The sequence below is a fragment of the Pantherophis guttatus genome, chromosome 2, assembly GCF_059756535.1.
Source record: "Pantherophis guttatus breed Tessera chromosome 2, ASM5975653v1, whole genome shotgun sequence".
NCBI lineage: Eukaryota > Metazoa > Chordata > Lepidosauria > Squamata > Colubridae > Pantherophis > Pantherophis guttatus.
Genome location: NC_142064.1, coordinates 254,216,986 through 254,235,128, shown reverse-complemented (window position 1 = coordinate 254,235,128; position 18,143 = coordinate 254,216,986). Strand labels below are relative to the sequence as shown.

General features: G+C 42.7%; 1 protein-coding gene across 1 annotated transcript; it reads left to right on the top strand.

The window, feature by feature from the left end:
* LOC148115603 (killer cell lectin-like receptor subfamily F member 1) lies at window positions 1-847 on the top strand. The gene is made up of 2 exons (XM_087885181.1): window positions 1-314; window positions 740-847. The coding sequence occupies exons 1-2, from the start codon at window positions 57-59 to the stop codon at window positions 845-847; spliced, it is 366 nt and encodes a 121-aa protein (XP_087741307.1). The 5' UTR covers window positions 1-56.
* Window positions 848-18,143: the final 17,296 nt, after the last annotated feature.

The following is an 18,143-nucleotide window of genomic DNA, read 5'->3' as shown; positions in this document are numbered from 1 at the left end:
AATTAAAACTGAATGAATGGGTGACCCTAATCCAGTAAAAAAGATCATGTTATTAAATGGGGTCCTCTCTCACCTTTCAAAACGATATTATTGTAGAGAGCTTGAAAAATACATCTGATTACAAATGTGAATTTAAAAACGATTTGTTTTCTTTCCTAGAGAATGCATCCTGCAGTGTGTGCCCTGTACCATGGCTTCGGTACGAGGACAAATGCTACTGGTTTTCTACTTCAATGTTGTCCTGGAACCAAAGCTATGTGGACTGTGCGGCAAAAAGATCTCAACTAGTGGTGATTTCTAATACTGGAGAGCAGGTAAAAGAATTTGTTGCAGTTGAAGAATCCATAGCTTTCTTACTTTTTCTATTTTTAATTTTAAATAAATAGATTTCAGTGGTTGGACTAGCATTTAACAGCAGGCTGCAGGTGATACGTCAGGGAAAGTGGCATTAGGCAAATAAATATATAGTAGTGACTTTCTCTCATGGTTGCTTCTATTGATCTTATATTAATGTTTAATAGCCATCTACTCCATCCTTTTCTACCTGAAGGATAAGCAGATTGGGCAAAATCCACCTGTTAAAGTTCCCCCACAGCATCAGAGGTGCAATAGGCAGGATATCAGAGATCTGTTTGCGCAGTTAATTCATTCGGAGGAATTTAACACAACGTCAATAACAGGACATGGTTAGGGATTCCAGCAGCCATCCTTGTAATGAAAATTAAATGATATTTTACAGGAATTCATCCAGAAGAAAACAGAGTATGCATGGATTGGGTTAAAATTGAAATTGCCAGAGAAGAAATGGATGTGGGTCAATGGCTCACTGCTAAACCAAATAATGTGAGTATTCAAATATTCATTGAAGAAAATGTTCATAAAGTAGTGTTCTTTGCAGAAGAAAGTAAAAAAAAGAGAGGGATAGATAATACAGAGCAGAGGTGGGTTTCAGCAGGTCCTGACCAGTTCTGGAGAACTGGTAGCGGAAATTTTGAGTGGTTCAGAGAACCAGCAAATACCACCACTGACGGGCCCCACCCCCATCTATTCTCTGCCTCCTGAGTCCCAGCTGATTGGGAGAAAATGGAGATTTTACAATATCCTTCCCCTGCCACACCCACCAAGCCATGCCACGCCCATCAAGCCACACCCACAGATCTGGTAGTAAAAAATTTTGAATCCCACCACTGATATAGAGTCTCTAGCTTCTAATCTTGAGTCTCTATGGAATCTAGAAGCATTTTAAAGGGATTATATGATTATGTAGTCAGCTTTCACTTCATCAGGGAAAGAACCACATCAGTACAACTGTGAAAAAGCTATGCCTAACACAGGATCCATGACTTCATTTCGTTATTGTTGGGATTTCTGCTGCTGTTAGCAACTCTTTAATCGTTCACTGTCTATGCTGCCCAGCTCCCAATGACTCGGGGGGAGGGGGGGCACACAAATAAAAACACTTTAAAAAAAATACAGAATAGACAGGAATAAAAAAAGGCAAAGATACCAAGAATGAGGAGGAATGACAAGAACCTATGGAAGAGTACAACTAGTCCTCAACGTACGACCATAATGGAGGCTGTCCATTATGGTTGGAAATCATGATGAAATGGTTGGAAGTCATGATTAAATGAAGCACCCACATGATCATCTGATTTATACCCCCACCCCCCATTCCTGCTCTTTCCAATGCAGTCATTAAACGAATGTGCAGATCATTAAGAGGAGGAAAGAGTGCCTGAGGGATACCGGGTGGAGGTGCTGGGAAGCCCAGCTCAGATCTTGCCTTGGGCCTTCCAAGGCCTCCTGCAGCCCCTGCGACACCCCATTCTCCACTTCCCACCTCTCAGGTGTTATGCAGAGGTGGGTTTCAGCAGGTTCTGATCAGTTTTGGAGAACCGGTAGCGGAAATGTTGAGTAGTTTGGAGAACCGGTAGTAAAAATTCTGACTGGCCGCGCCCCCATCTATTCTTTGCCTCTCAAGTCCCAACTGATCAGGAGGAAGTGGGGATTTTGCAGTAACCTTCCCCTGGATTGTGGGCAGAATGAAGATTTTACAGTATCCTTCTCCTACAACGCCCACCAAGCCATGCCACACCCACCAAGCCACACCCACAGAACCGGTAGTAAAAAAAATTTGAAATCCGCCACTGGTGTTATGTGCTCCTGGCCCACTTTGTGACCAGAGGCAATCTCGCCTGACCAATAACCAGTCAAAACACAGTGAAGGCCTTTTGTTTCATTTATTGCAACGAATGGGGAGAGAAGCTTATCAAAGCTTGGTTCTCTCCAAAGTTCCAAATCAAAACTATTCCTTCTTTATACAACCCTGTCCCAGCCACCATGTGCCACCTCATTCCCCATTGGCTGAGGTACTATGAGGTTACACTCTTTTCGACCGCCAGAAGTAAGTCACAAGCCCACAGTGACTTTTAAATGTTTTGAGAGAGCCAGTTTAATCTAATAGTTAAGGCACCAGGCTAGAAATCAGGAGACTGCGAGTTCTAGTCCTGCCTTAAACATGAAAGTTGGCTGTGTGTCCTTGGGCCAGTCACTCTTTCTCAGCCCACTTCACTTCACAGGGTTGTTGTGGGGAAAATAGGAGATGGAAGAAGTATTAAATATGTTTGTTACCTTGAGTTATTTATAAAAATATTAAAGATTGGATTAAAAAAAACTATTAATACAGGTAGTTTTCGACTTAGAACCATTCATCCAGTGATTGTTGTGAAGTTACAACAGCACTGAAAAAAAAAAGACTTATGGTCAACTCATTTCAGAGGGTTATTGTTGTGGAGAAAATAGGAGGTGGAAGGAGTATTATATATATTCATCACCTTGAGTTATCTGTAAAGTAATAAAGGCAGGATAGAAAATCTAATAATCATTTGCTTCCTTGGCTTATTGCAGTTCCAACAACAAAGAAGGCTCTGATTTGCTAAATGTACGGAGGCCTTATCTTCCTATATATTACCATTTTGCATGTGTTTGTGCTCATTATGTTTGTGTGAGAAGATAAGGTGTAGAAGGCAGGTGTCTCTGTTGATGAACAGATGGCTCATTGACCGTTCCTAAACCGAAAGCACTTTTCTCTTTCCCTTGGTAGATCTCGACCCTTAACGGCTGACTGTGGTATGATAGGAAACAAGGGAATTACATTTGATTTGTGCAATTCAGAGTTCTATTGGATCTGTCAAAAACCATCTGTATTAATCTGAGGATTTGCATGCAGATTTTTTTACACCCCTCCCCCCGCCCCCGGCAAATGTTGGCTGCCTTTTCAAGCAATGGCTCTTCCATCCCAGAGTGAAGAGGTGCTACTCAAAGAAACAACTGCTATTTCCTCATACCAGCCAGTTGTGGATGAGAAAAGAAGCATAAAAGGAAGAGACTTCCAAATGAAGAGGATTTTGTGGGATCCCCAACAAATAAGTGAGCCTATGGTGGGACAGGTAACAAATAAAATAAAATAAATAAAAACACGGGTCCAGTTAGATAGTCACTGAAGGGCCCTCTTTGTTCTTAATATTGTAAGAGAGAAATTGCTTGCAATTATATTCAGAACACAGGCAGGGATATTTCTTTGCAAGGATGCTTACTTCAAGGCCTCTCAGTTGTCACAGATAAGAACAGTCTACGTGATTTACACCTTGAGGTTAAAGTGACAGAGATGTCCACTTTGTTGTTTCAACAAAAGATAAAAGATATGCTTCAGTAATCTACAAAAAGAATTATGACTGTTTTGCAAAGAAACTCTGTAATTAGGAAATGTCAACTAAAATTGATAAATGTATAGGACCATATGAATTGCTGACCTAACAGAATCCTTTGTCTAGAAGGGTATAAAACCATTGAACCTAATTCCTGTCTTTGTTCAACGCTTCATGTACAGAGCCTTGAACCTATTGCGCAATATATAAAATCTGTCTCTGATTAACCCAAAAGTTGTGTTTGTCTTATTAAATCCACAACAAGCCTATAAAAAAGTCCATAAAAGTGTGCCGTCATAGTTAAATAAATAAAAAAGTTATGCTTGCATTTTTAAATATAACTTGTCAAACAAAAAATATATATCTGTGGTTTCCTTTTGAGATGTTGTAACTATTTTTACTGCATTTATTTTTATGCCTCACAATGCACAGCATCTTCAGGTTCACATTATAATTTCCATCTTTCTTACTCTTCCCCCATTCATTTCTGAGGGAGAAAAGGCTTCTTCATAGACAGGCCTATAAAGACACATTGAGAAATGCTGGGCTGTAATTCACCATCAGTTCTCCTCACTGGCTATCCATGGAAACTAGGATTCTTAATTATCATCTATCATATACATACATACATACATACATACATACATACATACATACATACATATATATATATATATATATATATATATATATATATATGGATGTATGCATGTATGCATGCATGTATGTATGTTCAAGCATAACTCTTGAACGCCTCAAACAATTCCAACCAAACTTGGTACACAGATGTCTTACCCTCTGGAGAGAAACACTGTGGGGATAAGGTACCCCTAACACCCCTTGGGATATGTGTGTGAGTGTGTTCCAGCATAACTCTGGAATGCCTCGAGCAATTTCAACCAAATGTAGTATACAGATGACTTACTCTCTGGAAAAAAATACGGTGGAGGTAAGACACCCCTAACACCCCTTGGGGTGTTTGTGTGTCTGTCCTGTCATGCAGGTGGCACACAGATCCCAGCTCAGCTCTACTGTGCATGCGCACGGACCTCCCGCCGGCCAGCTGATATTCAGGTCTCTGCTGTGCATGCATGGGAGGGCAGGGGAGCGCAGGGTTGTGCGTTGTGAGCCCCCCGTGGCCCATTTTGACTGCAGGGAGGCATACTAGGCCAAAAATGGGGTACGGGGTTGGCATGGCACTCCCGCAGCCTATTTTGGCTCACAGGAGGCTGCAGGGAGGCCTACTAGGCCCAAAATGGGCCTAGGGTTGCTAGGTCTGCTTCCAAAAAATAGCGGACAAGCGGGGGGGGGGGGGGGTTAAGTAGTAAAAAAATTAAAAAAAAATTACAATTAAATTATATATTTTCTTACAAACATTTTAACACGTATTAAAATAATCACTTCAAAACTTTACTTAAAATTCAAAACATCAAATATATTATAATAATATGTAAAATATTAAATTACATTTTAATTTCATCATAAAGCTTTTGAATAAAAAAAATGTCCACTATTTTGTGAAAAAAAATAGTGAACACAATGTGAAAAAAGCGGACTGTCCGCTCAAATAGTGAACACCTGGCAACACTAAATGGGCCCCAGGGGGGTTTGTGCACACATGTGCGGGAGGCGGGGGGATTAGGATGAAAAAATACCCGGGCAGCACCAGGTCATCAGCTATTAAATAAATAATTGTTACTTATTGTCATCCATCCCTTTGATAAAAAAATATCAAAGCTGTGTAGTCCTTGATTTACAGCCATTCGTTTAACAACGGTTTGAAGTTACAATGGTGCTGAAAAGTGATTTATGACCGGTCCTCATACATACAACCATTTCAATATCCTACAGACATATAATCAAAAGTCAGGATTTCGCAACCAGCATGTATTTACTATGATTGCAACATCCCAGATCATCTGCTCACCATTTATGATCCTCCCAAGGGGCTTTTGACAAGCTAGGTTGATGAGGGAATCAGATTAGTTTAGCAACCATGGTGGTTTGCTTAACAATCATGGCTTAAAAGGTAGTAAAATTGGGTGCAACTTACTTAATGACTGCATTGCTTAATGACTGACATTCCAGTTGCAATCATGGCTGTAAATCAAGGACTATGTTTAATTCTTCTGCAGCACAGAAGAATTTCAAGAGGCATGGATATACTAGTTGGACACTGTATGTCATATATGTAATATGGTGACATTGTAGGAAGTTATTTTTGTACCAAAAAATCCCTCATGGAACTCTTTATTTATTTATTTATTAAGAAAATTTAGGCTGGGAAAGAACCATATACAATATTTTAGCAAGCGTTTATACTTGAACTTATACTTGAACAACTTGAACAAATACTTATATATTTGATTATATATATAAAAAGAATCACAAGCTAATTAGATAGGAAATAGATATTGTCTGTGGAACAAAGAAATTACTAAAATACCCTTATCATTTCCACTCATTAATGAACATAAGCAATTTCAACAAAGTTTATTAAAAGAAACTATTGTAATTTCCAGAGAGGTTAGAACAATTTCCTTTTAAAGACTTCTTGATGTTTCAGCTACCTGTGACATTGTTCTGACCTAGGCTTCCTGAGTCAGTAAAACACACGAGTTGTCCCAAAAACCTCTTTTATTTCAACATCTGTGAATTCTGTTCATTCACAGATGAGTCCCAAATAGTTGTAAAGAGTCCTTCGGGATAAGGCTGATAAGCACCCACCTTTATCTCCCTTTGACATGCTGCCAAAGACCTAATTGGCAAAGCCACACGGAGTCCAGAATCAAACAGAGCTTCAGGCTTTAAGATGAACAGAATTAACAACATTGCTTCCTGCAAAGGCCCACGTGCCTTTGCTTCTCTTTTAAGTCTTATGGGAAGGGCCAATCATCTCCAAGCCCTACTCCCAAGTCATCCCTTTTGTTTTAACTGTTCTTGCCTTCTGGCAGCCCGTTCCTCTGCCTCGCTGAGGTGTGACTCTGGAGGCTCCGGAGGCAGCACGTACCTCCCAGATGGCCCTTTTCTCTGCCTCCGATGCAGAGCCCTCGTCCGAGCCTTCCCAAGACACCAGGACTAGTCATGTTCCACCCCAACCTCCTCACTGTCCGACTCTGCTGCCAGCTCTGCAGGCCACTGGTGGACCACAACAGATGTGTCTTTGTACACTCAGGCATCTGTCTCTCAATCCACACAATTCAACACAGGAGTTTTCATCAAAATCACTTATGTTAGCCTGACCAATCATAAGGTGTGCGTGTTCGGGGGGTGGGAAGAGTTAGGACCTTTGATTGAGAGCTTAAGTACCACCGGAGGTTTCACCATTCCCCCGGTGTAGTTTGTGTTATCTACGAGACCACCTTCTGCCGCCAATAGCCTCCCACCGGCCAGTACGCTCGCACAGAGAGAGCCTCCTCAGGGTGCCGTCCGCCAGACAATGTCGGCTGGCGACCCCCAGGGGGAGAACCTTCTCTGTGGCGGCACCCGCCCTCTGGAACAACCTCCCCCCAGAGATATGCACGATACCAGACCTCCCTGAAAACTCATTTATTTCACCTAGCTGGGCTGGCTTGATCCCATCCGTTTCGGTTTTAATTTTGAAATTGATTTTAATTGGGTTGTTTTAAATTGTGGGCCGAAATCATTTAATTACCTTTTAAACTGTTTTTTAAATTTTGTATGCTCTGTTTTATCTCAGCTGTTCACCGCCCTGAGTCCTGCTGGAGAAGGGCAGTATACAAATCAAAATAAAGAAAGAAAGACTGTGACAGTAAGATGGCGGCCCCTGGCTCATAGTGGAGGGACCCAGGGCAGGACAATATATTTCAGTGGTGACAGGCATGGATCAGTTCAATGGGAGCTAGAGAGCAGGTTATTACAGAAGAAGACACACCCAGTGTTTAATATCAGTGGTGTGCTCGAGCTCTCTGAGCCAGACCCTGATCAACAGAAGGATGATGGAGACCTCAAAAGATGTCTGACTGCTGCTGTTGAAATGCCAGGCCGGTTAATAAAAAGAACTTCTCCCCTTATTAGTGAACTCATTAGGGAGGAGCAAACTAATCTGATGTGCATCACTGAGACCTGGCTGACACCGGGGTGGGGGTGGGGGGTGTCTCCTCATGGAGATCCAGTCCAGTCGGGTTTAGGGTTTGGCATCAGCCATGACCCTATGTGGGTAGGGGAGGTAACAGTTGCTATCCAGGAATCTCTCTTGGCATTCAGGGGCAATGTTCCTCAGGTTTCTGGCTATGAAGCTGGGGTCGTAGGATCAGTAGGGATTGTTGCTATTGTACTAGACTTTCTGCTGTGTAATAACCTTCCTGGCTGAGCTGCTGGTGGCCATCTCAGGGTTGGCGGTGTAGTTCTCCAGGCTTATGATCCTGGAGAATTCAAACTCCTGTCCCTGGGGATGGGCCTTGGAAGTGACTCAGTTCATGGCTGCCTTGGGTCTAGCCCAAGTCATCCATCACTCCATTTGGAGGCAGTGCTAATACTACAGATATGATCTTGTTGGAACATTGAGAATGTGATCTGAAGAGGGATCTGTCACTATCCTCTCTGTCATGGTCAGACCATGCCCCGTTGTCTCTTGACATTTGTTCATGCTAACCTCCTCTGCAGGGAGGCAGGCTCTATTCAAATGGTCCACTCTTGCAATGGATGGACCCACTTGGATTCCAAAGGGAGATATCCTAGAAACTCTTCTACATTGGAGGTTCTGTTTGTAGCCTGCAACAAGAAAGTGGCCAAAGCCCTGGACAGGATCATGCCTGTGCATCTTGTCTTGGCCCATCACTCTCAGTCATCCTCATCTTCTTTTAATGACCCCATAATATTTTGTGGGGTGGATAGGCAACTGAATGGAGCTGAGTGTTTACTGGCCGGATGCCCTTCCTGTCGCCAATGCGGAGCTTTGTTCGGCAGATATAGTCTCATTGTGCCCAGAGAGAACAATATCTGCCTCTACCTAGGATTGAACTCACAGCTTCCTGCTTGTGAGGTGAGAGCTCCACCTCTAGGCCATCACACCACTCGGCCCGTCGCTCTGAATAGTCCCTGTGAAAGGGAAGGACCAAAAGATGTCTGGAGCACTGCTAGAGGAAAACAAGGGATGAGTGCAACTGAACAGGTTAGAGCTGCTATCGAGGCCTACCTTGGTGGTGAAACGCCTTTATTTCTCTGCCTTTATTGCATTTGCTGAGTTAGGGGGTCACCTGCTCTATTTTAGGGAAGGGTGGCTCAGATGATTATCTTCAGGGCTGTGCAGAGTTGTTTGTGGAACACCTGGTGGGCAAGGCCAGAAAAGCACGTTTTAAAATCTGGTTTAGCTCTGCCCAAATGGAGAACGAACAATAAAGAGCTAAGAGATAAAGAGGGAGGGGGTGGGGGTGGGGGAGGAGCTACTTTGCCTAGTCCAGCAGATTACTGAGAACAAACAAATGCCGCTGGTACGTGGGTTCCTGCTCTCCTTCCCTTCCCCTGCCTCCTGAGTTCTGCAGATTTCCAGAAGGTAAGTGAGGAATTGTGAGGGATGGAGGAGGAACATGTGGAATAAAATGGGGAGCCTTTGGGGATCTGGCAGGGCAGGATTGGGAGGGGGGTGTTCATCAACCTCATCACAGTTGCAAGGAATCTTGGAGGTCTTCCAGTCCAACCTTCTGCTCAAGCAGGAGACCCCATACCGACAAATGGATGTCCAATCTCTTCTTAAAACCCTCCAGTGATGGAGCTCCCACAATTTCTGAAGGCAAAGCTGTTCCACTGGTTGATTGTCCTCACTGTCAGGAAATTTCTCCTTAGTTCTAGGTTGCTTCTCTCCTTGGTTAATTTCCATCCATTGCTTCTTTTCTTGCTTTCTGGTGCTTTGGAAGATAAGTTGTCCCCTCTTCTTTGTGGCAGCCTCTCAAATATTGAAACACTGCTATCATGTCATGCCGAGTTCTTTTCAATTCCTGCAACTGTTCTTCATACCTTTTAGCCTCCGGCTCCCTAATCATCTTAATTTTCTTCTCTGCACTTTCCAGAGTCTCAACATCTTTTTTATAATATGGTAACTAAAGTGGGTGCAGTATTCCAAGTGTAGCTTTACCAAGACCTTATAAAATGGTAGTAACACTTCACGTGATCTTGGTTTTATCCCTTTGTTAACGCAGCCTAGGATTCCATTGGCCTTTTTTGGTGGCTGCAGCACACTGTTGGCTCAGATTTAAGTGGTTGTCTACCAGGACTCCAAGATCCCTCTCACAGTTACTGCTATTGAGTCAGGCTTTACCTAATTTGTACCTGTACATTTGGTTTTTCTCCCCTAAGTGTAGGCCTTTACTTTTCTCTACATTGAATTTCATTTTGATAGATAGGTCTCGGTGTTCAAGTCCGTCAAGATCCATCTATTCCTGCCGACTTGGTATTTGAATTCCCCTTCTATTCCCTCATCTAAATTGTTTATGAAGATATTGAAGAGTACTGGGCCTAAAACAGAACCTTGCAGTACCCCGTGCTTATTTTCATCCATGTAGATGTAGTTCCATTAAGGAGTACTCATTGGGTGTGGTTTGTCAGCCAGTTACAAATCCATCTGGTGGTAATGCTGTCTATCCTACATTTTTCTAATTTACCAAAAAAATAGGTTGTGGTCTAGTTTGTCAAAGCTTTACTGAAATCCAAGTATACTATATCTGCAGCGTTTCTCTGGTCCACTAATTCAGTCACTTTGTCAAAGAATGAAATAAGATTTGTTTGGCATGATCTGTTTTTGACAACCTCACATTGGCTTTTGGTTTCAGCTTTGTTTGCTTCTAGGTTCGCAAATCAGTTGCTTGATTATCTTTTCCAGGATCTTCCCAGCTATTGGTGTCAGGCTGATTGGTTTCCTGGATCTATTTGTTTCATTTTTTTGAAGATGGGAACCACATCAGCTCTTTTCCAGACCCTTGGTAGTTTCTTGGTGCTCCAAGATCCTTGGAAGATATAGTTCAATGGTTCTGAGATCACGTCAGCCAGCTCCTACAGAACGTTGGGATATAATCCATCAGGAGCTGGTGATTTGAAGTTGTCTAGAGTGGACGAGTGTTTACCTATTTTAATTTGGGTTCCTAATCTGTCTTTTACACTTCTGTTTTTGGTAGCCTGTGCTATTTTTCTTTTTGCGTGAAAACAGATGTAGAAAGAAGTAATTAAGCAGCTCTGCTTTCTTCCTGCTGCCTGTCACTTCCTTGTCATCATCTTCCATTAGTGCACCAATTGTTTCCTTTACTTTTGTCTTTTTTTAAATATGTTGAAAGAAACTTTTAAAATTATTTTTGACATTTGTTGCAAATCTTAGTTCATTCTGAGCCTTAGCTTTCCTAATTTCATCTTTGCAGATTTGGGCTGTATGCTGGTATTCTGCCTTAGTTATGTGTCCTCTTTCCATTTTTTATACTTATCCTTTTTTGTCTTTCAGTTTATCAGAGAGTTCTTTGTACAGCCATGCTGGTTTCTTCTTGGATTTCTCATTTTTCTTTTTCAGTGCTGTTGTGCTGGATTGGGTTTTTATAATAATGTTTTTGTAGAGTTTCCCAAGCTTATTGGGTTATTTTCCCATTTAAGATTTTCATTCATGGACTCCTTCCCAAGCTCTCTCTAAGTTTGTTGAAATCAGCTCTCTTAAAGTCTAAGATATTGGTTTGACTATGTTCTATTGCTTGTGTCGACATTACATTGAATTCCAGTATGTCATGGTCACTCTCCCCCAAAGTTCCTGCAGCTTCAACCATCTCTATTATTTCTTCTCTGTTCTCTGCCCCTTAACTTTCTTGCCAAGTTGCTCATAGTCTCTTGATATTGTTTTCAGGTTCTTTGTCATGTTCATTCCCACATAAAGGAGAAAAAAGGGATAGTAATCTGTGAGCTTGATTATTTTGGTTAGATTCTCAGCCATATCTTTGATTTTTGTTCCAGGGAGACAACATACCTTCCTAGATTGAATGTCTGGTCTACAAGATGGCTGATTCTGTTCCCCTGTGAAATGAGTTTCCTATCACCAGCACTCACCTTTTTTTCTTGGGCTTCCTATCGTAGGAATCTGCTTTCCTATATATAGCTGAACACTCTGACTTTCCAGAACATTTCTCTCCAACAACGCCCTTGTAAAACCAAACCCCTATTATTAAACTGAACAATGTGTTAAAATCCTATAAAATGTTATTACTTCTTCTTCAACTGCATTGTACATCAGCATTATATTTTCCCCATAATAAGTCAGCTGCTTAGTATTTGATTATTTGAGTTGTGTGTACTCTATTACTGGCGAGTTTTAAAAAAGACCGGACAACTATTTATTCTAGATTGGACTCCTGCCTTGGGCAGAAGATTGGATTAGAAAACCTTCAAGGACCCTTCCCACTCTGTGATTCTATGATTGACTATATATCACTAGTCTCCAATATTGACCCTATTTTTCATATTTGGACATCTGGCATCTTGCATGCATTTGCCTCTTACCAGAATGAATGTGCAAAGGTAAAGCAAGCAATATAACCAACTGCTGGTGTCTTTTATCTCTTAACCACCTCTGTCTTCAAGGCAAGTCAGGAAATGGCAGTTAATATTTTCCTTGCATTTTTTTTACGAGCAATACCATTTCATTTGAGTGGGAGCAGGGGTGAAATCCAGCAGGTTCTGACAGATTCTGGAGAACTGGTAGCGGAAATTTTGAGCAGTTCGGAGAACTGGCAAATACCACCACTGGCTGGTCCCAGAGTGGGGTGGGAATGGGGATTTTGCAGTATCCTTCCTCTGCCACGCCCACCAAGCCACACCATGCCCACCAAGCCACACCCACAGAACTGGTAGTAAAAATATTTGGATTTCACCACTGAGTGGGAGCAATCATTTTCATTCTCCCTGAATGCCATGCAAGGCCTGGCTAGTGGTATCTTCCATGTGTCCATCTTAAGGCTACACTAAACTGAAGACTAAACCACTAAACTTGGAGTAGCTGCGGGCAAGGTCAAAAAAGGGCAAGGGGTGGCCAATCCCACTGGCACAATCATCCTGCTTATTTTCTTTCATTACAGGTTTCAGACATCCCTGAAAGACTCCAAACTTTTCAGGAAATGGCCTCTTCGATCTTCATGCTAAACAATTTGAGGACCTGCTGCTGGGAATTCTTACTAGATTTGCAATGAGCCAACATAAAGGGGGGATGGCAAACAGAGATAAAACAGAAAAGAAAAGCAAGGAAAACAGGCTGTAAAGTTCTTTATTTAAATGAAATGTATGGCCCAGTGCCCTTCACATTGCTGTTGTGAAAAAGTTTGTGGATAGTAGATAGCTGCAATGTGGAAGAGGAGGGACAGTCCAGCAAATGTTTGTAACTTTCTATACCCGTCCTCTGACTTGTTCAGTGTTGTTGAAATCGGAGAAATCAGTTGCATAAAAACAGATGCATGAAGACTAAAAGAAGTAATTGCAATGTAAGATTGGAAGAATGGATCTAGAATTGTTGTGATCCTCCAAAATAAAAGATAAGCCCCCAAACTATCTCCCAGCAAGAGAAGATCTCCTAGGAATATTTTGGAAACTTTCAGTGAAAAATCTGAAAATACAAAGTAGGAAATTCCCCATCGTAGCAGGAGAAGAGCAGGGACAGCTGTGGGTGAAGCTGTTTCATCAGCCGAGAGTTAGCATATTTCCATAAAGGGTCTAAAGTCCAACTCCTCTTGGCGCCAATTTGTTTGCGCCAATTTCATACTGAACATTAGGTTCTTTTGTATAGGCAGGCTTGAGCTGCCATTCTGAGCGGCAGCCTGGTCCTTTGATTCTCTGAGAGCCTGACAATTGTCACAGAGCAATAGTAGCTGACTTGGAAGAAAGGCAAGCTGTCCAAATGAAGGTTTAATGAAAGACACCTTCCCTCTGTCGGCACCGATGACAAGGAATTTGCCCTTCCTAGCGTGAATGTTCTTGGGCGTGTGAAATTGTGGAGGTACTGAGGTGACTCAGAAGGACTGTAAAAAAGATTTTCAAAGCAAGGTAAGGGAGAATTTCGGCTCTTATCATTCTCAGCCTCTCAAGCTAGGATTTTTTGTTTCTCATGGTTGGGTGTGTGTGTGTGGGGGGTGTATTAGTATTTGATTTTTTTTAAATGCTGTATATCACCCAGAATCACACTGTTTTAGTTGGGGGGGGGGGAAGGATTATAAAACTTGCAGAAAGACAAATAAGTAAAACTTGGAGAACTCTATTAGGGCTCTTTAACTCTACTAGCTAAACGATATTAAATAGGGAGTGAAGAGACCATAGAAATAAAAATCTTTACTAAATTTAATTCTCTGAATAGAAACAAAGCTGTTATTGAACAGAGCTCTGTTCAAGCCAGAGAAAGGTAAATAAGATAGCACATGGAAGTCATAATAAAAATCTATTAAAAAAAAGAGGGGGAATGAAAAAGTGATAGAAAAAGTTTTAGAATGTGCCGAGATAGACAAATTAACAAAAAAAATTAAAGAAAAAGAAGAGACAGATTAGTACATAATTTGGAACAAATGGTATGAATGGCTTGAGACTAGAAATAAAGAACAATAAATACAGGGGAGAATCATGTTCTGTTATAATTACAGTTATTTCAAGGCTGCTTAAGTGGGAAGCCACTAAGAGTCTGTTTATGCAGAGATGGATCTTCGGTAGAAGCAGCACCAGCTTTGTTTCAGATTACTGTCTTTCAGCATAGCCATTGTCAAATCAGGAAACCCAGGCAATTTAAATGAATGTAAAGGTTTATTACAACCTTAAGCTCTCTACAAGAATTTGAATTACTAACAGCCGAAGCAAATTGGCGGTAGATAAGAACCAATGGAATTCAAGGTGGGCTGGACTTAGTAGATCTCTTGTGGGCGTGAAGGGACTCAAGACTGCTGATGCATTTGACTCCTCCCTCAGCTCAGCCTGGTCATCTCTTACATCTTCTACATCAACCAATTCTTGGCCTCTCTCCCCTTCCATGGGCTGTTCTGTGCTGCTTTCCCCCCTCCTGCACTGTGTTTTCAAAGTCCAAGTTCTCGGGGCAGAAGGGAAGCAGTTTCAAACGAATCCACCTCTCCCTCATCCGAAGGAGCTGGCAAACCAGGTGGTGGTTGTGGAAACTCAAAAACAACATTTAGATTGTTCCTCTCCTACCCTGTTCAGGAGTTGAAGGCCAGATGCGGAAGGCCCCTTGTGTTACCGGTTTGCAACGAGGCCGCGTGTGCGCGCTCGCTTTGCTCGCACGTGCGCGCTCTCTTCTGCGCAAGCACAAAAGCTTCTGCGCATGCACAGAAGCATTTTGATGACGTCAGGGTCAGTGGGCGGAGCCTCCCACCGGTTTTACTACTGGTTCTATAGAACTGGTGCGAACCGGGGGCAACCCACCACTGATCTGTATCTTCCATGTGTCTTGGTGCTGAAGGAGGGGCTAGTGGGCAAAAGCCTGATTTAAGTCTTTGAATGCTGTTTGGTATGTAGGAGTCCAAGCAAATTTAACCCCTTTCTTAGTCAGTTGGGTGAGTGGCTTGACTTTACAAGCAAAATGGGGTATAAATTTCCTGTAAAAGTTAGCAAAACCCAGGAAGCATTGAATGTTTTGTACTTTATGGGGGTTCATTTGGATGCCTTTTGTGAAAATAAGGTAACCCAAGAAGTCTAGTTGTTTCAGGTCAAAGGCACATTTTTCTGGCTTGGTTATAACTATGTTTATCTTTTAGTCTATGGAGAACAGCACATGGTCTGTGTACTGAGCCTTGTTCTCAAAGTATTCAAAAATGTAACCAGATAGAGCACCACAAATTTATCTGTGAAGTTTGGGAATACTGTGTTTCCCTGGAAATAAGACCCAGCCTTATATTTTTGTTGTAAGGTCTGATTGAGCTTTTTTTTTAAAACCGGTAGTCCCACAGTCTTCTTTTATTGCCTTGCATGGGGCAGCAGAGAACACAGCTGGAAAGAAGGTTGGGGAAGCCTTGATAGTACAGTGGTCTACGCACCCTGTTATTAACACAGCTGCCTGCAATTTCTGCTGGTTCGAATCTCTCCAAGGCTCAAGGTTGACTCAGCCTTCCATCCTTTCTAAGGTAGGTGAAATGAGGACCCAGTTTGTGGGGGCAATAAGCTGACTTTGTATAAAATATACAAAAGTATGAAGGCTATTGCTTAACGCATTGTAAGCCGCCCTGAGTCTCCAGAGAAGGGCAGCATATAAATCAAAATTTAAAAAAAAAAAAAAAGCGAAGGAAGCTGGGCAGGAGTTGAAAAGCAGGTGGCAGGGCAAACCCCTCAAGAGCTCCAGGCAACTGGTGGTGGAATGCAAGTGGTGGCAGGAGGTACTCTGCGGGCTGCCGGTGCCGGGTGACACAGGGAAGGGGCTGCTCCAGCTGCCACCACCTCACTCTGCCAGCATCATGGCTCTGCAGGCCGGGCAGCCAAGGATACTGTTGGGACTTTATTCTCCCTCCCCCACGCTGCCGTGTTTAGTGGCTGTGGCATCGGTGCATTGCTCAGCCTACTGCTTCATTGCAGCGGTGAGCAAGGACAAGAAGCTTCATCCTCCACACACACCCCACCTTGTTTCATGCTCTACCCCACCCCCTGCCTCACTTAGTGGCCGCAGCACATCCTCCCCTTGTGTCGGCAGCAACCAGACAGAATGGGTGGCTGGGTGGCTGCACAGGCTCTTAAATTGGGCTTACTGTATGGGTAGGGCTTATATTCAGCACAGGTGTGAAAATCGGGCTAGGGCTTATTTTTGGGGTAGGTCATATTTTCAGGAAAACATGGTACTTGGTTCATAAAGCTGGAAAAATATGGCCCCTGTGTTAATGAGCCTGTAGGTGACAACTGTGTGTTCAAATTTGCCTTATCTGGTTAAATATTCATGGCCCTCTTTGATCCTAATGAGGTTCTAAGCATTGCCGACATCCAGTCTCATAAAAATGCTTTCTTTCTACAGTCTATCTAAGAGGCCTGCAATTAACAGCAGTGTATAGTGGTTGCTTACGGTCACTGAGTTCAAAGCTTTGTAATTATGGACCACTCTCAGCAGGGGGTCCCCACTATTATTAGGCCCACTGAGATCTTGCTTCTTGAGTTTGAAGAAGATGGGAGCCAAGGCAGGAGACTGGGAGAGTCGTATGACCCCCTTTTACAAATTAGAGTCCAAATATTGTTTCAGTGTTTCTAATCCCTTAGTACACATTTGGTATTGTTTCTTGGCAGGTGTGGTACTTAGAGGCTGCACCCTCCCAGGTGTTGGCAGCAACCAGGCAGAATGGGAATGCACCAAAGAGAAAAGGAGGAAGAGGGGGGAGAGGACAGTATATAAAAGGAGGAGGTTTTGGAGGGAAAGAAAAGGGAGCGGAGAAAGAGACAAAGTGCGCAGCCTTGGGGGAGGAGTTGAGCTAAACCTGAACTGAAGAGAAAAGGAGGAAGAGAGGGTAGAGTGGAGAGGATATAAAAAAAGAGGTTTTGGCGGGAAAGAAAAGGGAGCGGAGAAAGAAACAAAGTACGCAGCCTTGGGGGAGGAGTTGAGCTAAACCTGAACTGAAGAGAAAAGGAGGAAGAGGGGGTAGAGTGGAGAGGATATAAAAAAAGGAGGTTTTGGCGGGAAAGAGAAGGGAGCGGAGAAAGAGACAAAGTGTGCAGCCTTGGGGGAGGAGTTGAGCTAAACCTGAACTGAAGAGAAAAGGAGGAAGAGGGGGTAGAGTGGAGAGGATATAAAAGGAGAAGGATTTGGCGGGAAAGGGAGAGAAAGAAAACGGGAAAAAAAGAGAGAGGGAGAAGAGGAGAGGATTCTGTGAGACAAGCAGTAAGGAGAGAGATAGGGAGAAGAGATAGTAAGCACTCTCCAGCCAGGAATGCAAAGATTAATGTCGGAGAAACAGGCACAAGTTTCCCGTTAAATGTGTGGTAAGTAGGTGTACTTTATCAGTTCTTTCCCCCCCCCTTTTTTTTGTTGGTCATCAAATTAATCAAGTAGAGAATCAAGAATGAGCAAGGTGATTATTAGAAGCCAGAATGGGTTTGTTAAAAACAGGTCATGCCAGACAAACTCATACCCTTCTTTGATAAAGTGACTAAATAAATGGACTAGTGGAATATTGTGGACATAGTATATTTGGACCTCAGAAAGGCATTGATTAAAGTATACAACAACCTACTTCTTGGTAAGATAGAAAAATGTGGGTACTACATTTTGGATCTTCAATTAGCTGAACAACTTATCCCAACATGTGGTCCTTAATGAAACTACACCTACATCAGTGGTGGGTTGCCCCCGGTTTGCACCGGTTCTATAGAACCGGTAGTAAAACCGGCAGGAGGCTCCACCCACTGATCCCGACAACATCAAAATGCTTCTGCCCATGCACAGAAGAGCGCGCGGCCCTGCTGCGAACTGGTAGTAAAGGTAAGTAGAAT

Coding starts and splice junctions, on each gene's coding strand:
- LOC148115603 (XM_087885181.1), top strand. CDS start 57: ATGGGGTCCTCTCTCACCTTTCAAAACGATATTATTGTAGAGAGCTTG. Junction 315..739: donor TTTCTAATACTGGAGAGCAG/GTAAAAGAATTT, acceptor GATATTTTACAG/GAATTCATCCAGAAGAAAAC.